The following is a 22,782-nucleotide window of genomic DNA, read 5'->3' as shown; positions in this document are numbered from 1 at the left end:
ATATAATATGAATTCTTCACACAACATCATACCGGTGCATAGCCGAAACAACTACTGTCTGCTTTCAACAGGCAGCTAAATATATTGTTCGCCGCTTAAAGCGCTGCGGTCAGCACTAGTTCTCTTATATGTATTGAGAGGGAACCCTAGTCATGGTCATAACTTTATAACACAACAATTAACAACCCCCAACTAACGCTCTTTAACAGAGAAAAACACAACAGCACACAACAGTCCGTGACACATAAACAATTTGTAACACTAATAATTGTACATTTATAAAATTTCACCGCAGAACTGCATGCTGGGTACAGCTCACTCGCGAGCCTGCTAGCACAACAGTCTGCTAACAGCTGGGAGAGGCTCCGTCGCTCCAGTTACGTTACATTAAAGAACAGAACAGAGCGATGCAGGATGAACAAAGACAGACCGGAGATGCACCGATAGAGTTTGACACATATGCAACGCTGATTACCGTGTAATATGCGTGGTATTTGTTATAAATGTACATTGGTGCAAAGAGGGTGATAAGAAGCTGTACAGGGAGGGGCTTAGGACCCAGGGGAATGTAGGTGAAGGAAACGGGAAGAGACGGAAGACACGCCACACAAACAGCTGTTCACCGCTCGTCGCGATCCTGCAGACCAGTGATTCTCAACTGGTGGTTCGTCGCGGACCCGTTTTCAGTGGGTCGCGGGCCTTTGCTTTATGCAGCGGAATTATTCATGCTACTTTCCAGCATTTACGGCACTTGTTCAGCGGTGCAGGAAAAACACCGACCAATGCGTTGTAAATCACGTCACGTGATGCAGTTTAGCCAATAAAATAAGGGTATTCTGATACGTTTCCTGACTCCAGTGAGATGTACCCACACCGTGACACAGGGGGGAGAGACAAGGAAAGACATTACAGAGCAGAGCTCTGATAATGTTCATTGTGAAAGTCAAATATCTGTATGATCCCTTTAAAGAAGCAAATTGCTCTAAAGACCACAGTCTTTAACTGATGAAAACATTAGATCTGTTCTGAGAATTGACACAACCAAACTGACATCAAATGTTGATGCACTGGCAAAAAAGGGTGACCAACAACACTGTTCCCACTGAGATTAATTGTAAATTTCCTTTACTTTTTAGGTCATGGCTTTTACTTGTAATTTATATTAGTTCACACAAACACTCTCCATTCATCTGCTACTGGCCCGGCCCTTCTGTCAAATTTTAAAACTCAATGTGGCCCCCGAGCCAAAAAGTTTGCCCACCCCTGCTTTAGATTGTACCGTACACAAAGCAGATTTTCACCTCACATTATTTGTAAGAATATGTCTTTCAGACACAGCAGACTATACATAAAGTGGATTTTTTTCTTCTCATATTATGACTTCATTCTAATTAAATTGCAACTTCATGTTTGTAATAATACAACGTTTTACTATACTGTATATGGGATATGTTTTGAATGTTCAGAAAGTTATGAACATGTGCATAATCCTGCCGGAACACAAATCCAAGGGTTTATAGATTATTTCAAATGTATCATGGAGGTGAATGGAGGCCACGTGCACATGTAAAGAGGAGGGAAGAGTAAGACATGCGTAGACTCAGCAGACATTACATGAAATGAGATATTTGAAGACAGAATGCCTGAATACCATCACTAGATACAATGGCTCAGATTAAGTTTATTAACTGTGGTTTGAAACAATCACATTGTTTGTATTCAGAAGTATTATTTTCTGGATATACACACAGTTATCAAAGAAGGCAGGTGGAGGAGGGGTCACATTAAAACAGCAAGGCATGGAGCCATATGTCACTGGAACAGTGCTTTACGTCTCTGTAATCTATAACAGGAGGTTTTAAGAAGCAGCTAACGAGGTTGTTAAAGACGATGTGAGGAAGGAGCCAGTACAATAGGTCCAATAACTGTAAACTGAGAATGTTATTGTTTTGTTTTCCCTTTGAAAATGTTGTGACTGCTTGAATGCTTTGTTCATGGTTTTCATCTCTTTTTAGTGTTGGATGCAATGTTAATGTAGTCACTTTACTTTTTACTGTAGGAAGTGTGAGTGCAAATATTGTTTGACTATATGTAATTGATTTGGGCTCCAGACAGAGTAGTTGTTACCAAGGCAACAACAATTACATGCGAAACAGTAAACCCCCGTGCTCTCTCTCCGTACTCCGTCAGTGCCGGTGTGGGCCGCACAGGCTGCTTCATCGTGATCGAAGCCATGCTGGAGAGGATGAAACACGTGAAGTCGGTGGACATTTACGGTCATGTGACGTGTATGCGGGCTCAGAGGAACTACATGGTGCAGACTGAGGACCAGTACATATTTATCCACGAGGCCCTGCTGGAAGCGGCAACGTGTGGCAACACAGAAGTCCCCGCCCGAAACCTGTACGCCCACATCCAAAAGCTCACCCAGATCCCTCCCGGAGAGACTGTCACCGCCATGGAACTGGAGTTCAAGGTTTGTGGTGCCGTTTGGGTTTTTGATTTGTTTTGTGCATTCTGCAGCTTTTAAAGTCCTTTTGAAGTGGCACTCCAATCACAAAACTTGCCTTTGCTGCATTTATCTTGATTGACAGGCTTTTTGAAGCAACGTGGCATTATGTACTCAAACTGTTGTTTACAAAAAATGCCATTGTAAAATAAAATATACAAGTATTATCATTTCTAAGGCTAACCAGAGAACAATGTGAAGCTCTTAGAGCAGGTGCATTGTGACCAGATGTGTGCTCACTTGTTAGAACACAGTGGCTTCCAAACTTCAGCCTCTGTTGCATCCATTTCCACCATATGATTTTTATGCATTATGTTTTCGGGTGGTTCGTGTGTCCGTCCATCCGTCCAGTCCATTCTCGTGAATGCAATATCTCAGATACACCTGGAGGATGTTCTTAGAGTTCAAAGGGCACATGTGACTTCACGTCCGTCCCATTCTTGTGGATGAAATTTCTTCAAATTTGTCACAAACATCCACCTGGATCACTAAGGAATCAATATGCTAATTATGACAATTCCAAACAAATGGCAAATAGAATGAAATAATGATATTTTGGACAGATATGGATGTAAACTGCAACATGACTTGTTGGTGGTGGCATACAAGGCCGTAATCCTAGCTTAATCCACTTCTCACAAATCTTCCGATTTAATGGAAGTGCAATGCTAAATGTCCGGAGTGCCCCTTTTTAACCGCATGAGGCAGGGAGAGCTAGGGAAGAGGAGGGATTTGCATCTTCAGCCTGTGTAAAAGAGATGAACTCCTTCTCAGAGGAGGAGCTGCGAGAGCTTAACTCCTGAGCTCCAGATGACAGGCCAAAGGAGAGGCAGAGGGAGAGAGGGCCTGGACGGCCCGGATGTCTGACGGCCTCAAGATAAGGGCCTGCTGGGTTACGTGCTTTTACCCGGGATGAGTTGCAGCACTGCGCCCACCCACCTCACTCCGCACCAAGCGACACCGCAGTGATTTAACCAGCCACACAGACGTGGGGTGGGGGTGGGGCAAGCAGGACGGCTGTAAATCCAGACAGAGCGTAAATAGGTTCTGATCCTCAACTCACTGCGAATTTCTTTCGCAAGCACTTCTCAAATTGACACCTGCCCTTGGGGTGCAGAGGAATCACATTAGGGTCCGTCAGCAAAGCCGCCCCCCCCCCCCGACAAAAAAAACAACAACAATTGAGTTGTTGGTGTCAAAAGTTTGATTCTCCTCGGCTCGACATGCATTGCCGGCCTCTCTACGTCAGCTCAAAACAAATGTGTGTGAGGTCGGTTAGACTTTTCGATGTCTTCAGGATGAGTTTTAACGCGCCCCATCATCAGGCTTATTTGAAGTCAGGGAAAGAGGATCAGCTCAAAGTGCATCATTTTCATATATCGATACGAGTGTTAGCTCCGTGTGCCCTTTACCAACCTTGCTAACACACCACATTCCACCAATACCGGTTGTATTAGCTCTTTAAGAGAGCAGAAGTGGACGGTGGAGACATACGTGTCCTCCTTTCTGTGTCCGCAGAAACTGGCCAACTCTAAAGCACATACCTCAAGATTCATCAGTGCCAACCTGCCGTGCAACAAGTTCAAGAACCGCCTGGTGAACATCATGCCTTTCGAGTCCACCCGCGTCTGCCTGCAGCCAATCAGAGGGGTGGAGGGCTCTGACTACATCAACGCCAGTTTCATCGACGGATACAGGTGAGTCCATAGGAGCCATTAGGGTGTCACAAAGGGACACCGACAGAGGATGGCGGAGCTACTGCGAACCAGGAGCTGCAGCCTCTAATGAATTTAGAGGTTGACCTTTACTCTGGCAGCTGACAGCAGTTTCACCGCTTCCCATTCTTTCGTTGTGTCAGTTGTCAACACAAATTGGTCTTATTGACAGGCCTGTTAATTCTCTCCTGTTTTTCTCCCCCTCTTGTAAATGGATGGTGGGTTTGAGATGGCTGACAGGCCAGAGAAACAGACTGATTACTGCTGCAATGCTGCTGCTGTTTGTGTCCACAAGAGTTTTCAATCATGGGCCTCAGGACACAGACTCCAGTGAAATAATGACTTCTCTTTACATTTACTTCAACGTAATGCGTGAAAACTGCATTACAAATCATTTAAGTATTTACAGGTTTTTACATAGCACTACTTACCGGACTTAAATCAAATAGATAAATACTTTGGAAAGCTCGTATTCACATTCTTTCAAAGAGTACGATGAGAAAAATCTCATGTCTGTATGTTACAGTAAGTACAGAGCTGGTTAGCCTAGCATAGCATAAAGACTGTGAGTCAAAAGCAAAAAATAAGCCTACCAACATCTCTAGGGCTGGGTATCAATTAAGGAATTACAATACCACTACCCTTAAAGTGATACCGATACCAATAGAGTACTTCATTGGATACCCATCATATGAATGGATGCTGTGTGCGTGTGTGTGTGTGTGTGTGTGTGTGCGTGTGTGTGTGTGTGTGTGTGTGTGCGCGTGTGTGTGTGTGTCTGTGCGTGTGTGTGTGTTGTTGTGGAAAAAATTCCTATACCCGCTTTGCGTGAGTCTTTTCATGCTGAAATACAAAATACCAAAAACCAGGTTGTCTTTTAAGTATTTATTCTCTGCGCAGAGAAGGTTCAATCATCACAACAGAATGCGTACAGTCTCAGTGAGGAAGAACCAAGAAACAAGTGAACAAGCTTTCTTTACACAGAATGAGCAAAGGTGGGGGCCGATGGCCAATGTTACACACATTTGGTCTCAGATGTTTGGTCTCAGACTGAAAGGAACAACAATGAACAACAAACGGTCAGCAACCAAAGCAAGCGGCCCAAAGGCCTTGGTGCTGGAACATTCTCACACAACACAGTTAGTTATCTTTGTGAACAGAGACGGAGAACTCTTCTTCTGCACAACAGAGACACGGTGAAGTTCAACAAAGTTCAGAGCAAAATGACTTATGCATGAATACAATATACTGTTAGAAATATATACTACGTGTGTGTGCGTGTGCATGTGTGTGTGCTCTGTCAGCACTGTTGTCGTTATAAGCGCTGTTTTGTGCTGTTATCACTGTTAGCTTCTAGCCGCCGGCTCAGACATCTCCATATTCAGAGCCATGCGCAGACGATCTCGGATTTATGGGTTGCAGCTGCTGCAGCAGTTGGCCAATCAAATCGGAGAATGCTTGCGGGAATTGGCTGCCAGCAAAACCGTCACCCAGAACTGTTAAAAGTTCTTCTTTCTACTCTTTGGTGCCATTTTCACGAGTGAACAACTCGCACATATGTAACAGGATGCGTTTTTCAAGAATATAAAAATGTTCAAGAATTTGAAAATGCTCTTGTGTCCATTGGGAGTGTCTGTGCTATAAAATACTGTATATATAATTATATGTCACAACAAGTACAGATACAAATAGTAATGACATTTGAGTACAGATTTAGCTATTGTAAAATTAGCATGGAACCCAGACTGTCTCTGGCTCTCTGTGAGTAATCCTTCAACATTTAATTGTTAACTTGTGTCTGTGTGTTAACACACTTGTGTGACAGATAAATACAGAGAGGCGAAGAGTCTGCCTGATTTTCCCACACAAACATGCATATTAGACGTCAGCGCTGGTAATGTCACATGTCAGATAAATAGCCAATCAGAGGCCTCTCGGAGAAGCATGCCTTTTACGAAAGTGTAAACCCTAATTGGAAATACTTTCCAGTTCACTAGCAGAGTAAAGCTCGTGCTAATGAATCAGGACTTTTGCTTGCAGCGAGGGTGGGTGGGTCTCATTCTCGGCTGTCAGCACCTAATGAAGTCCCCCGGGCACCTCCACCTAAGGGAGGCTGGGGGAAGAGGCAGGCGTGTCCTGTAATTCCTGTTGCAGTAATTAATAGCGGGGTGAGAAACGGGGAGTTCCAGCACTCTCTCTGAGCTCAGCCTTTAAAGTACACAGTGTGGATTAGGATGGATTACGGTGGGGGGATAGACATGATAATGGTGATTAGTGGAGGTGTCCAGTGACCTGAAGGTATATCGGCTGTAGTCATTCACGTCATAGCCTGTCCATGGGGATCCTGTCTATGGGGATCCTGTCTATGGGGATCCAGCAGCAGGCCTACGCCACTCTGTTAGATACTGCCAGGTTAGAGAGTATTTAAATAGAATTATACCTTTATTATCTTTTGATAGCGCTCTGTCATGGCTTGGTTGTGATGTTACTCAGATCAAAGCAAAATTCTACTATCATTCTATTGTTTACTACAATTTATATCTTATTGTTGATGGTGTTGCCATTCGCCTCTATTGGTTACCGGTTTATCTAAACCATTATTTTTAGGCAAAACTCAATGTAAGTATCCCTGAAACGTTGACATTAGTCACTCTTTTCACCGGAAAACTGTGTCCACACAACTACAGTGAGTACAGTAGGTCAAACTGTTTTTTTTATAGAACTTCCAATATGTTGCCCGAAGAAATGCCAAAGGGCTTTTTCCCCCTTAAACTCAGTTCAAACACATTAGACTTCTTACGGTGACGTTACCATGGTCTTAGATCTATGCAGTTAACTTTGAGTACAATGCTACAATGTAACAATGTAATTATACTTTATACGTATATACATCAACTCAGCATGGCTATCCACACTAACAGTAAACACAGGTTCCTATATTCTAGATTTCTTCTTATCGTCAATAAATTGCATGTGCAGACACAATACAACAATGAAATGACTCTACTAACAAGTGCTGAGTGTGTGTCAAAGCATCATAGGTCTTCTTCCTCTGAGCTCCATTGTTATCTAAACATTAAAAGCACACCAAGAGGTAGAGCGGGTTGTCCACTAATTTAAAGGGTGCTTGGGCAAGACACTGAACTCCAAGTTGCCCCCACTGGGCTGGCGAGCGCATTGCGGCTGCAGTGAATGGGTGAATTCTAAAGCACACTGCAAAGGTAGAAAAAAAGTGCAGTCCGTTTACTGGCTGACATCATCCTTCATTACCATGAACACACACACACTGTAGTCTATGTTGACTCAATCCCGTGCCCGCTGCCACAAAAGCACCAAATGTGGATTAATCCGCCGCTGAAAATAGTCCCCAACATATGCACGACTTCCTCCTGCCACACCGGGAGGGGCGTCAGAAAGTATTTAGAAATGGCGTAACCGACATGTTGTCACTCAGAACTCGTCAAATACCGACTCTCGGTCAGTGCTCCTAAGCTTCAAACTATGACGCTCTTGGTTCCCCTCTAGCATCAGTTTTAGACATGTCGGTGTCTTTTCAAAACGTCCAACGTAGGTGTGCTTACGCAACAAAACTACTTGGTTTAGGTTTAAAATAACTATGTTTGTTACATAACTGGCATTAGTGAAGTGCAGAAGTTACGTAACAAAACTAGAAATGAAAATGTCTATAAAAGTCCTGTTTTTAGACCGTTCCAACCTCCCCTCCTGCCCTGTGTGGGCTTTTTCGCTCTTTACACGACGTCAGTTGCTCTGATCGTCTAATAATGAAGTGAGTTACAGTACATTGGAATTAGTTGAAAGCCTGGTCTCATACAGGCGGTGAGTCCCATTGAGATTAAAAATCTCTTTTTCAAGGGAGACCTGGCCAAGACAGGCAACAACACAAGAACCACAGTTACAGACAGGAAACACTGAACAAGACAAGTTAAAAGAAACTAAAAGTTAAGAGACAGTGACGTAACCGAGTTCATTTAAAAAACATTGACATTTTTGGGAACCTGCCTCTATTTCTTTCATTTTAGATTTAAAGGCAGTGAGTGGTATCAGTTCTTTGAGTTTTAAGTCATTCTGCAACATATTCCATGATGAGGGTGCAGAGTACACAAAAGCCCTTTTTCACTTTTCCGTTCTGGCATTTGGGACAGTGAGCATGAAGAAGTCCTGAGAACGCAAGGAGTATTGTCCGACACTTTTCAAGACACACAGGTAGCTTGGTAGCAGACCAAGGATTGCCTTATAAATGAAGGTGTACCAATGACGGAGCCTACGGGAGGCCAAAGCAGGCGAGTATAACTCAGTGGTGAGTCAGAGCTTTACAATTGGTAATGAAGCGCAGTGAAGCATGGTGAGCTGTGTCCACCATACGAAGACCGTTAGCAGAGGCATGCATATAAAGATCACCATAGTCCAACACAGGTAAGAAAGTAGCAGCAACTAATCGCTTCTTTACATTAGTTGAAAAGCACATTTATTACCTCAGTAAACATTGTAAACATGAGTTTATGGTCTCAATCTCTAGTTTCAAGTCTTCTTCAATACAGCATGATGTTCATTTAGTACATTATGGTCCATTTAGAGTCAAACAGACCATAAAGCAGGGTATGTTTTAGGGCGGGGCTACTGTGATTGACAGGTCGCTGCCGTTTACCTGAGCCGTATACGGCATCTCTATGCCACTTCTCTGTATTCCAAATATGGTAATTTACGTTCATCGGCTGCAAAAAACTAAGATGGCAACGGCCATATTTCAAGATGGCGACGGCAAAATCACCGAACTCGGGATTCATAACGTCAGTCCTCGAACCAATGGGTGACGTCACCATAACTACGTCCACTTCTTATATACAGTCTATGGTCTAATACAGACCCTAAAAGGTGCCTTGCTGCATTGTTTTATCAGCACACCTACATAGCAACATTAGTTTGTTAAAGTTCTTTAGCAGCCAAACTCTTTGTTTACCTAAACGCGCAGAGGTCAGCAATTCTTATATTCAACCTCCCGCATGTGACCTGCTACTGAAACTGATACTGCTACTGGTCAAAGTACCGCTAATCATTCCGCAGTGGTGAGCCAGAACGACAGCAGGTATAGTGGCAGCATAGCCAGAATCCCAGCAACATGCAGAAGCTGTGGCTCCTAAGTTTATATTTGTTTGCTGTAGTATGAAGTACTCAAATAATAGTTGCAGTGGTTGTTGCACAGAGCTGAGAGCAGGACAGGGGCGGACTCGCTACCAAAAACAACAGTGCCTCAAGCCATCACTGGCACACACACACAAATGAAAGAGCACTGATGTATACAGAATTACTCAGTATGTGTGCTGCACCAACATGCTTGAGAGAGTTACCCAAGCTCCTCTGCTGCGCGCTTCAATGCTGCCCCCTAGTGGTCTGGTCCCATAACTACTGCACAGCCCAGAGCCTTGGTTGAGCAGCTGGGATGGCATCTGTCATTTTAACAGTGCTGTTAAAAAGGGTCTGTGTTCAAGCGAAACCATTTAGATATCAGTGCATACATTAGCAACAGCTGACTCATCAAATCCACTTCAAGGGCTGTGTGTAAAATGAAATATTTAACGCTTGAGAGGTTCATTCAGCAGTTATTAGGTGAAGGGTGAGTCCGAAAAAACTCAGTTTTAGTTTCGCAGACTCACATACCGTAAATATGTATGAATGTACATTCTAAATATACATTTTATGCACAGCCCTGCCAACACTATTCTACCGATCAATAGGTGGTGGTAATACGCATTCACAAGCAACAGTGTGCCAGCAGAGGCAGAGAAGAAGAAGACTGCTGGTAAGAAAAACAATGCTGCATCAAAAATACTTTATTAGCTTTGCTAATGTTTTGAGGAGAGAAATGCATGAGACACTTTTGTTAGGGCTCAAAGATTCAAACAGTGCATTCAGTGAGTGACACTGAATGTGAAAATAACTTGTAAATGGACTGTATTTGTAAAGCGCTCTTATCCGAATCATTTACAATTTGCGTCCATGGCCTACAGAAAGGTTTTATGCATTGATTAAGAAAGCAAGTTGTGTACAACTATATAAAGTCTACAAATCCTTTATTATTTAGGTTCATATTGTGGTTAAATAGTGCGTATGACTCATTTTGCATTTAGTCTAATTATCAATAACTGATTACAAAAGCAAATGTGCCAGGTAGTATTTTAGAGTAGAACATTAAGATGTATTCTACTGCATTCATTGTATTGATGGGTACTTGTGTGCACTATACTAGTGCACAGCAAGACTCTCATCCCACATACTGACGCTTGGTCAGGACCCTGAGCGCCACACAGGATAGTCGAGCGTGTCAAACTATGACTCTCCACTATGACCGCAGTGAACATCTAGTTAGGTTGTGAATTCAAGCAAAGGCAGTTGCAACAATGGTGTGGATGTGTTTACATTGCAGCCACTTGAAAGCCAGGTGTGTCTCACAGGAATGCTAAAGGTGCCTTGTGGTCAGGTATCAGACGCACAGGGGAGTGACCAAGCATCGGTTTTTGATGCCCTAGCAAAGAGAACAGTTTGTGTTGTAAGATCAGGTGGTGTTCCACACACTTAGGCTACTTAGTATTTGATCAGTTATCTTGCCTACTCTGCACTATTTGGGCGGTTTCCCCCCATTGAAAAGCTACAGGCTCCCCTTAACCTTGGTACTGTATGTGTTGGATGGACAAAAAAGCCTGGTTAAAACAGGTTGTTATAAGATGAGAATAATATGACGTCACGACTAAACACAGCGTCATTACTTCTCTGCACCAGGACCAGAGCTGTGGCTGAAGAGGAGGACGGTTGAAATGGAACCCTGAGCAGTAAACTCAGACGTGTCTCTGGTCCTCTTTGCAGGCAGCAGAAAGCCTACATGGCCACCCAGGGCCCGTTGGCGGAGACCACAGAGGACTTCTGGAGAATGTTGTGGGAACACAACTCCACCATTGTAGTCATGCTCACCAAACTCCGCGAAATGGGACGGGTAATGATCACACTTTGTGTCATGTCATGTCATTAAGTGTGGAACGGTATCACATCAAATAGATACAATTCTGGTTTGAGATATACTTTACTTTTGATAAAATGTTATTGGTTCCAGGGGAAAAACAGGCTCAAAATATGCAGAAATGGAATGCATTGTTGATATTTATCATTATTATTATTATAACAGCAACAATAAAATATAGATAGATATTCATTATTGTTGTTTTATTGTTCTGAATAATAATAATAAACTTTAATTTTATAGCACCTTTCATACAAGAAATGCAGTCTTTTACAAAAAGGGAAAATTAACATAGAATGAACATAAAATTGTTGTTTGTTTTTTCCTTGTAAAAAAATAGTTACTATAGTACTTAGTATGCTTAGTATATCTATATATATATATATATATATATATATATATATATATATATATATATATATATTAGTTTATTGGTATTACTTAACATAACTCTACATACAATTTCAGAGGGTCCTACCTAGAACCCAACATAAAGGGTTGTACCTTGAACTGTCTGTGAAAGAACCCACAGAGAACCCTTAAAAACCTGTTCTTCAAAAAACGGATCTTCAGACTCAAACGGCTCTGGGTGGAACCTCCGCCTCTCAGGAAGAACCCCATATTTCTAGGAGTGTATGATGCACAGATGGAGAGAGACAGGGTGGTCAATGAAGGCCCAGCAGCATATTGGATCTCACCGTGCCTTCACTAAACCACATGTTCCCGAACAGTGACCGCCTGTTCTGACCTACTAATGATACATTGGTTTCCTGATCACAGCCCCAGAAGTTGTGAAACACGTTGTGACGCTTCTCCATTCTCCATTCTCCAGGAAAAGTGCCACCAGTACTGGCCTGCCGAGCGCTCCGCACGCTACCAGTACTTTGTTGTGGACCCCATGGCTGAGTACAACATGCCCCAGTACATCCTGAGAGAGTTCAAAGTCACAGACGCCAGGGTAGGTTCTCGCAGAGCAGCGGCAGGAAGACGGCTTTGGCTCGGCTCCTTTTAATTGGAAAGGACATCAATGCCATTTCTGTGACAGAATATGTTTGTGCTGGCAGAGTGGCATTCACATTGCATGCAGAGGTTTCTTTTTCCATCTGTTTAGAATTTTGTGAATTTTCACTACACCCTGATTGGGACTTTTCACTCGCCACACACACAGAGTTTAGGAGGACAATAGTTTGACCTGTGCACCTGTGATGTCCTTTGGGGCTCCGCTTTGCAACATGAGCCATTGATGAATACAAATATAAGCGTTCGTCTCTTTTATTCAACTAAAGCTGAAGAATGGATCTGAAGTATGTGCTCCAAGCAACACATAGGCTGCATTTTTACAAAACTTGTGTCCTAAGAATGAATTAAGTAAATAAAATGATCGGATTTCGATGTCAACCTGCGACCCCAAAGTCAAAGCTGAAGTCTTGAAGGTAGATAAGCAACATATGATATGTTGAAGGTCTGTAGACTTGCTGATAGGTCAGATCAGATCCCAGTTACACAAATATCTTCAAGCTGCACGGATTCAGACGTGTTTTCAGATGGAGAAATAAAACGACTTTGGACAATTGCAAAAGCAGAGAATGACTACAGTTGAGATCATTTCACAGTTTAACACAGACGCATAATGTGACTGGGCACATACCTGTTCTCCTCAATTATCTTCTGCCAACTACGAGTAGATGATAACAACAGTACTTGGCAAACAGCCAATCACATTGCAGCAGGGCAACGGTCAGTCAGCCCCGCCTGGCAACCAATTAGTGCCATCTGCTTTTATTGGGAAAGGCTTCAGGCGTGCTTATTGTTGTTTTACCAAACTTAGAGCACTTTACACTGTGTGTGTGTGGGGGGGGCAATTAAAAACAGAAAACCAATATTTTGACTTTAAATTGTAGAATAATGATAAATAACAGCAAAAATCTAAATAGAGGTACCTTAGATGCATCCATTGGTTATTCCAGGTACAATTTAAAGGTAGTAATTGCAACATTGGATTAGTTATTATTAAAACACACATGCAGCATTTCTTTTGTTCCCTTCTGTGTGTGAGTATTTCAGTTTCTTTTTCTTTGTTGCTTTTCATTCAACTTTGAAAAGACAGAAAATGATGGAAAGTTATACCTGCTTTGTGACTACTTTCCTAATAAAAAGGAACATTTTAAACAAAATGGGCATCGTAAACCTAGATTTACTGGAAAAAGTGGTGGGGGGGGGGGGGGGGGTGTAGATTGTGTGAGTGAGTTACTCACAGTATCTTCTCTCCGTTTGCCTGTGTGTCAGGATGGTCAGTCGAGGACCATCAGGCAGTTTCAGTTCACTGACTGGCCGGAGCAAGGAGTGCCAAAAACCGGGGAGGGATTCATCGATTTCATCGGCCAGGTCCATAAAACTAAAGAGCAATTTGGACAAGATGGACCAATTTCTGTGCACTGCAGGTAACTATGTGTGTGTGTGTGTGTGTGTGTGTGTGTGTGTGTGTGTGTGTGTGTCAGAGAGAGAGATTCAACATCATAGCTTTGTTTTTTTCCTAATGTAAACACTGACTTTGTTGCATTGATTTAAAAGGCACTTGAGGCGACAAATAGCTTGTTTATTGGTCAAAGATTTAAGAACCCTTCAGTTTGTCAGATTAGAGATTTTGATGAAAAGACGTGTCACAGTTAAACATCTCATAATTCCTTTGAACACATGAAGAAATGCCCGGACAGACTGAGTGACCAGAAGCTACCCGTGCAATACGGTGTAGTCCAATGAAAGAATCCTAAAGTGTCACATTGAAGGGTGTTACTAACATTGTGTGAAATGTAAGAAACACTTTCCAAATCAATTATGTAAATTACATAGATACTGTCGGACTTTAAGAAGAATAGCTCTGCTGAAGCTAAGAGATAATACTGTATATGTTGGTGCTGTATAAAGAGAGTAGCTCATTGTTTGCTGACCATATGCAGACTTTGTATATGTGAGGCCTCTTTTCCACCGAAGGAACATCCCCCAGGGACTATGAACCTTTTGAGGAATTTTGACCACAGGGGCCGGGGTCTACATTAAGTTCCGGTGAGATTTGACCTCCCAAAAAAGGCTCTGGTCAGAGGTGGTACTGTCTGAAAGTACAGGAACTTTTGGGATGGGGTTTGCAGGGAAGCCCGTCGCTGATTGGTCAAACACAAGTAGTACTCCAGTATCGATTGAGGACGAGAGGAGAGCATTTCTCTTTGCTTGATAACACTGAAAGTCACTTTCTGACTCGTTTTAACCAGAGAAGAGAGAAAAATAGAGTGAGAGCACAGCGGTCCTGTGAATGAGAGAACAAAAGTTATTTTTATAAAACAAAGATTGATATTTTTCCATCATGCTTTTTGGATGAAACGGGCGGACACACTAAACTTCAGGCTGCAGAGTGAGTTTACATGGCAGCCAGCAGCAGCCACTCGTCCGCCATGTTGCTTTCTCATACGTCAGCGAGACTAATTAGCCCAATCTTCACAGGTCATTAGATCGCTATGGAAACGCAGACAACAATGGGCTTTTATTTCCTTGAAAAGTAGTCTGATGACTAAAAACCACCAGGACCTTCTTTAGATGTATTATGACACAGCGGGAATCAGTCACACCTTTATCATTTCTTATGTGTTGTATCTTAAGATGTTTTTTTGTCTTTGATCACGTCACATTTTTTCACCACCACGGCTAGAAGTAGAGAGAACTCAGTTACAGTTATAAAGCCATAAATCATGAAAAAGAAAAAAAACGGTAGTTGAATTTCTTTTGATCATTTATTTTACAAAATATTCAGAAAACACAAAAATCTATATGTCCAATATGTTTCCAAGTGTTACCAAGTTTATAAATGAATGTGTCTATGTGCTGTATACTGTATATAGAAGTGTTTACATATGAACAGCCTCTCCTGTCCTCTCCTCTCTGCTCTGTGTTCAGCAGCAGTTCAGTCACGTGACTGTTGGTCTCAGGCAAATCAATCATGGCTTCCTGGTTGTGCTGAAGAGCTCAGAATTTAATGTTTTTTACAGGATCTGGTTAAAACAAACGCTTTATTTTGGGTGAGATTTTAAACGAGACATGTAGAATCAAATTTTAAACTTTGTTTTGGTGGCTTCTTCTGACTGAAGCATTTGTCGCACATGATGTGTTCAAGGACCTGAAAGATGAAAATCTAAGAATTATGATGCTGTAATTTTGGCGATTTGTTTCAAGAAAACATGCACATATTTATTCACTACAGTTGATGCAGATTAATTGTTACGGTATTTTCTACTCTGATTAATTGACCGATTCATCTCCATCTTCATGTTATTGTTTTAGTTGTACATGAGATGTGTTCAAAAGAGGACATTTAAAGAAATGTTCATGTCTGTTGTTTTTGAGTTTTTCATATAAATACATTTAAAAGAAAAAGAAACACCTTATTATAAAATGCTATCCAATATAATCCAACATAACACCAGCACAAAAATGACCAGAGAGTTGAATCGGGTAGGATATTGGATGGTATTACCATCCACAGTACAGGCTCACCGGGCACTGCTGGCAAATAAGTTTCAAGATCCATCTCATAATTCCCATATTTTCAACTAGAATAGATAGAAGAGCGTTTGACAGAATGGACAGATACACTCACAACCAGTTGAATCTGTTTGTCAAAGATCCTTTGGAGATTTTCTGAGGTTCCCATTTGATCCTGACATGTGCACAGAGCGTGAGCTGCCAGGTTCCCATTTTGATTGGTCCTGCCGACGTGTATGTGTGTGTGAGACGCTGATTTGTAATGAGAGTCTAACAACATGTGCGTCCATCAGTGCTGGCGTCGGGCGGACTGGTGTGTTCATCACCCTGAGCATCGTCCTGGAGAGGATGAGGTACGAGGGAGTGGTCGACCTCTTCCAGACCGTCAAGACACTCCGAACCCAGAGGCCAGCCATGGTGCAGACAGAGGTATGGTTGATGACCAGGACATGAGAGGAGACGGGAGGAAATGTCATGTTGATGAGAGTAGAGCATAGCGGGGCAATCATTACACAAATGAAAAAACATCCAAGCACATGAAGCTGAATGTGTGATTAAAGATATAACTAAATCCAGATCAGCAAACTTCAGGAGACACAGCAGCAGAGAATGGGCTTGTGTTGTTGAAAGTGTTCGTGATCTGGAAGCAGTTTAGAATTAGAATTAGAATTAGAAAGCTTTATTAATCCCCAGTGGGGAAACTCATTTGCCATCAAAAACAACTCAGTTTCCACAGAGCACATCAGACAGAAAACACATTACAACAAATAACACCATAAAATGCCACATGAGGCATGAATAACATCAGAGAGAAAGCACATCTAAAGGTGTTCATTAAAACATCTGACTGCTGCTGGAACAAAAGAACTGCTGAGTGGTTCAGTGGAACACTGAGGCACCGTGAGCCCCTCACTCAATGACTGTGAGGTCCCAACAGCATCCTGCAGCTTCCACCAGAGAGCTGACGCTTTAAAGTTATTTCAAATGATTACTACTCAGAGAGCCGCATATTTAATAATACTTCACAAATACTTTGAAATGTTATATTTCAGTACAGTTGCAGGGTAGATATCACCATGACATTTCTCCAGCTGATTACTGACATTAAGACAATTATTGTCATTTTATATATATTTATATATTATTAATTAAACGTTTTCTGAAATTATGTTTAAACATGCAAATGATGCATTATGTCATTCAAACATTTCCAGAACATAAATATGAGCATTGGATAAAGCCAGTTCAACATTCTTGTTTCATTTAGTTGACATGTTAGATGACGGTTCTTACCGAGCGATATCTCATTGTTTTGCTCCATAAATCAGGAAATACTGTCAACAGTCATAAAAAAAACTATTTTCTCCATGTTTACTGTAACAAAATGTTTTGTAAATCATGCTATGAACGTTATATGAACAAACCCATCTGTCAAGACCTTCAGAAGAGAGGAATGAAACTGGAAAGTTTGGTGTCTGTAAGAGCTGCTGAAGTGTCTGAGGTCAAAATAATAACTAGATATCATCATAAACTTCCCCAGCTGATTACTGACATCAAGAAAAACTTAGGAGAAATCTACAGACGCAAATAGACAAAGTAGTAAAATAAACGTGTATTCTAGATGGATTTATTTCCACTGCTGAACACAGGGAACATTTAGGAGCTAAAGACACAGATATTTATTTTCCTGGAGGCGATACAAGATTTAACATTGGAATTACATTCATCAAGGGGACAACAGCGGAGTTGCTCTGTGTCTGCTGGATGTGCAAGTAGGCAACTTAAAAGGTGATATAATATGTCAGTGTTGTGTTCACAGATCTGTTTCCGCTGCACCCAAATCAGTTTCAAGTAAATATTCTGAAGGTCCATTCCACGACTGCATTCTGAGGATGTATCGGCGTGCAGGCCTGCAAATGAACAAACAATATGACCAAAACCTTGTTGTTTTTTTGTCACTAGGACCAGTACCAACTGTGCTACCGGGCTGCTCTGGAGTACCTGGGAAGCTTCGATCACTATGCAACATAACCCCGCCCAGAAAGACACCCTCAGACGAGTCTCCTCTGAGCCACATCTACTCTGCTCCGTCAGCCCCCCGAGGCCTGATGAGGAGGCTACAGTACTAGGAGGTGACCACAGCAGCAAACGGGGAGATAAGAGGAAAGAGCAGAGGAGACGACGTCCTCCTGCACCGGTGCCATGATTCTGCCACAGACCCGACACCAAAACCCCCGAAAGAATTGTAGTCATGCCTCCTTCCGATTCCTGACTGAATACTCCCGTCACTCCCCAGTGTCTGCCTCCTCCTTATAGCAAAAACAAATGCTCTGCTACTTTCATTTATCTTCATCAATACTATGTTGTTATAAATATTTACAATTTATTTTGTAATCACTTACACTGGTTATTATATGTCTTAATGGGTCTTTTTTTAAATTTTCTTATATTTGTATTATTTTCATTAGCTCAGAGGACATGTATCATTAATACTGGAGAGCGTATATTCACAGCTGCTAATCGTTTTATTTTGTACCATATATATGATATTCTCATGTTCTCATTGATCTTATTTAGGGGTAAAAGTGGGTTATCTTGATATCCAACAGAATGACGGTGAAGATGTCTCACAAACAGATCAAGTAAACATTGTTTTTTAACTACAGTATGAAATATACATATGGCTATAAACATGCAAAGATTATTCACATCTGAACAACTGCAATCATCTTTCAAGTCAATAACTGTTTACTAATTTGCTCAAAGCCGTCTAAAGGAATCTAAAGGTTGTGTCCACCCCCAGCAGAGACTCAGGTACACTGAGCGCAGTCTGTCGACGATGTCGCATTCTGAACAAGTGCTCTGCATTATAGAGGAGAATAACTCCATGGTGGGAACAAGACTCAGTGCTGGAATCTGATCAAGTTGGTTTAGTTGCCCAACCCGCGCTATTTCCTTATTGTCAACAAATCCCACGAAAATGCTAAAACCAACAATGAGTTAGTCTCCCAAGTCTGTCTCTCTCAGCTCCAAGCCCATTGGTTATTTCTGAAAATATACTTTAAAAAAAACAAATGGCTCACAAATAAAATTACAAAAAAAAAGAAGTCATTAATTAGTTAACGGTAGTTTTTAGCAAGCAAACAGGAGAAAATAGTGCATTAGTTGGGGACTATTTGCAGCAGGTGGATTAATACATTAAATGCTCTAAAGCAGTGTTTCCCAAATTTTTTTCAGGGGACCCACTCTTTCAAAATGACAAACATCGTGACCATTTTTACCGCCATTTCCACATCACCTTATATTACCTTGAATCGGTAAACCAGCCATTTATGAGAGATATACATCTGATAGATCACAACTTTGTTTTCTACGTACGTGTTGTGACATACTTTATAAATGCATATAGGCAAGGTTAACAGCTGTCTCCTTCTCTTAATTCCCTACCTCAGGTTAAACAAACAGAATGTCCTCGAGACTTTTATATTAGAGTCAGTGTAGCTTATAAATAGGCTACAGTTAACAGAACAAGAAAAACCTCCAGGTTCCCTCATGTGGCTCAGAGGTGAACTGCAGATATATAATTCAATGGAAGAAATTCTGCTCGTATATTTAGCCACCTTAATAACATCTTGTGCGACGCATCCGTTGGTTCCGACCCAGTCTTTGGGAAGGACTGGTCTCTGAGTCAGTGTGGCAGCAGGATGGTGTATCTGGGATTGAGTGAAAATCAGCTAGAGTGTGTGTGTGTGTGTGTGTGTGTGTGTTCATGGTAATGAAGGAACACGTCACCCAGTGTAACAGTGTGGCTCACTGACGAAGATCTGGGAGGCTTCACTTGTTGGTAAGATCTATTCATTGTCGGCTTGGCTCTGTACATGGGATTTGTTGACAAGGAAAAACAGATGCTGTAGAATATCACCAGACTTATCCATATCTGAATTTTCTCTTAAACTTCAACAACGCTCTGAATCCCATAATGTCTGACCTGTTGATGTTTTGAAGCCTAGCAGAGGTGAATCTGAAAGTATTGACAGTGGGCTTGGTGGAACTTTAAGAATGTGGGGGCACTATTAGATAATATAAAAATCTGAACATTTTACTTACCTTTTTGGTTGATATCAGCCAACCAGATTTTTTGCGTGTGGTCAAAGTCCTCTGATAAAATGTTCCGGACATGTTGATCCACAAACGGCTCGCATGGACCACAAACACCTGTCACACCTGTCATGTCGCTGACGTCATACGGGGAAGTGATTTGGTGATCGCCACGTGTTTCAGACTTCCACACTCATCTTATAAGCTGCACCTTTGTGTTTGCTTCACAAAGACGGCTCACGTACACAGGTACACTGGATCCCCCTTCATGATATATCAGAGCGCAACTATTTTTAATCACTGTGTTGCAGACGGACAGACTTGTAACCGAGAGCGTCGTCGATGTTCAGTGGTGGATCTCCGTGGCTTTCACTGGATGGGATCACAAAGTGGGGGGGTTTGGATGAAGTGGACCATATAACAAAGTCATTTCACACAGGGGTCCTATCTGTTGTATACATGATCTGTTTTCTATTTGTGAATAAAAAGCAGACAAAACTGTCTTGAGAACCTTAATGTTAATAAAGTTGAATAACTGGGTTTTTAATAATATGAATGTGATGGACTTCTTTCCTCTCTTAGCTCTGTTATAACTCTGTGAGCACTAAAGGAGCCGTGCTCATTCTTTGGGTTTCTACTAGAACACGTTCACATGCTTTAGTGTTCAAAACAACTCTTTATTTTTGACTTACTGTCAGTCTGAATAGAACTGTACTCACCCTCTGTCTGAAAAGCTCAGTTTGAGCAAATTTGGCGTCTCTGTAGACAATCACTTAAGTTAACCACCTGTCAGCTGATGTCAATCACACACACTGCAGCCGGGAAATAACCTGGAACCCATTTAGAATGTTGACATATATGAAATGATTTATATATTGTGTAGTTGTGAATTACTGTCCGGTAATCCTGACGGCTTGTTTTAAGAAACAGTTGCTGAATACGGGCTGTGCATATTTCTCCATGACTCAAGATGTTTGATTGCCACTCCGGTTATACAAGCACAACTGTGTGAAATGCTCCATAAATAGTAAACACAAAAGAGACAGATCAAATATAATACAACGAAATATAATAACAAAACGTAAAAAGCAATGAAAATATCTATTTGGAAAAACAATAAAAACGTTGCATTCAAGGTGAAAATATCAATCATAACATAAATACAATACTTGCAGTGTGGAGACGGCATTGGAAATGCATTATATGACGTCTTTTAGGTTGTGTGAGTTTTTAGGGGCTATATATAAACTTTACATTTAGATCACTACGTATATATCGTACAGAAGGTCATTGTATACATATGTATTACAGTGAGCCCTCCTTACCTGTATGGACATTTATTAGGTTTTACCTCTAATTTGTGACATGTCAGTGTGTATATTACAGCAGGCAGATATCATGTTGTAATCTGTGTTTTCAAAGGATGGCATTTTCTCATTTTCACAGAACAACATGTGGCTGTTGGTAGGAGATACAATTCATTATATCTCTTAAAGCGGATTTAAGACAGACCTGGATAGTCATTCTCTAGGTCTCACACAAGGATGATTATTCAAAGTAAGTTCATCTGTTTCTCGTAGTCCATTCTTGAAAAAGAGTTTTGATTGTAAGAATCAGATTTAAAAGTTTGATATTGATATTATATAGCTTCATCGGTACATCATTTGAATAAGGACATTTTGATACAGTTAAATAAATTTCAGATTTGGTGAGTGTTGATCTGTCCTGAGCTCAATCGTTTTCAGATAGCAGCTAACAACAACAACAACAACAACTCTCAATCAATCAATGAAGACATTGACTGATGGATTTATTGGTTTTATAAACTCATAAGAAAACACTGCTGATCAATGCTGGATAACAAAGCTTCTTAAAGGGACATGCGCCGGAGTCCTCAATGGAAAGAGCTGCAACGGTGAAGGAGCCGAGGCTTTTTATTTGAGACCACAGTGTTCCAGAGATATTCTAAAATAAGTAATTAGACTACTTAACAACTGAACGCAGCAGTTTCAAGTGAAATTATAAAGAAAAAATAAAGAGGAATGTAAAATGTAAAAGAATGTGAAATGAATCAAAAACAGCTGATAAATGCATTTTACAGGACAATATAATTATATAATAATGATAATTTATACACATCCTTATTGTCAATCAACTGCATGTAAGTTGTGAAGACTACATAAGCTCACTGATTATTCTATCATTGGCTATAATAACTGAGGTTGTAGAGTAAAGGCCATGTAGTGTGATAGCATCAAGCATTCAGTCAAACCAATCGAAGTAGGCATATTACATAAAACATTATTTTCCACCTCCCAATATGTGAAAAAACACATTTTTTTCCTACAGAGTTGAACGACACCATCTAAAGGTCACCAGATATGTCATGCTAAACATTCAAACAGTGTGTGATCAGGGGGTGTTCCAGCCCTTGTTTCTTCGGTTTCTATGGCAATGAGCTGTAACATCTGGGAATACAATTGAAAAATAGCCTCTTGGCTAACTCTGGCGCATTTACAGCAATGTTTTTATTAATGTGCACTGTCCCTTATCAAATAAACCATTAAATAAATCAATATTTAAAAGCCCAGAATGTTATCTTTTTTGTGATGTTTGCGGACGCAAATGTTGTCTGTATTTATGAAATGACACCATGTTTTCAGAAAACTAACATACTTAACATGTTTACAGAGAATTGTTTGCTGTATATCAATATACATCTTTTTATAGTTAATTTGCTTTGCACAATCAAGATATAGGGTTTGTTGCTTTTTGTCTGTGTTATCTCCCTAACTGTTGCAGCCTTTTTTAATCATTACAGACCCTGGACTGTAACTGTTAGCTCCTCGGCTGTGTCAAATGGTTTATAGGCTCTTTACTGTAGGCTTCGACAAAATAAA

General features: G+C 41.1%; 1 protein-coding gene across 14 annotated transcripts in view; it reads left to right on the top strand.

The window, feature by feature from the left end:
• ptprfa (protein tyrosine phosphatase receptor type Fa) overlaps nucleotides 1-18,816 on the top strand; it is a 319,373-nt gene extending 300,557 nt beyond the window's left edge. For all 14 annotated transcript variants that reach the window (XM_031877821.1, XM_031877819.1, XM_031877818.1 and 11 more), the window contains 7 exons: nucleotides 2,191-2,476; nucleotides 4,028-4,206; nucleotides 11,104-11,230; nucleotides 12,087-12,212; nucleotides 13,541-13,695; nucleotides 16,078-16,213; nucleotides 17,747-18,816. In XM_031877821.1, coding sequence (XP_031733681.1) covers nucleotides 2,191-2,476; nucleotides 4,028-4,206; nucleotides 11,104-11,230; nucleotides 12,087-12,212; nucleotides 13,541-13,695; nucleotides 16,078-16,213; nucleotides 17,747-17,815 — 1,078 coding nt within the window. In that variant the 3' untranslated portion in view covers nucleotides 17,816-18,816. The remainder of the gene's footprint in view (nucleotides 1-2,190; nucleotides 2,477-4,027; nucleotides 4,207-11,103; nucleotides 11,231-12,086; nucleotides 12,213-13,540; nucleotides 13,696-16,077; nucleotides 16,214-17,746) is intronic.
• The last annotated feature ends 3,966 nt before the right edge of the window (nucleotides 18,817-22,782 follow it).

Source organism: Anarrhichthys ocellatus, unplaced genomic scaffold (assembly GCF_004355925.1).
Source record: "Anarrhichthys ocellatus isolate YVR2014 unplaced genomic scaffold, GSC_Weel_1.0 scaffold150, whole genome shotgun sequence".
NCBI lineage: Eukaryota > Metazoa > Chordata > Actinopteri > Perciformes > Anarhichadidae > Anarrhichthys > Anarrhichthys ocellatus.
This window is presented reverse-complemented; position numbering and strand designations above follow the sequence as displayed.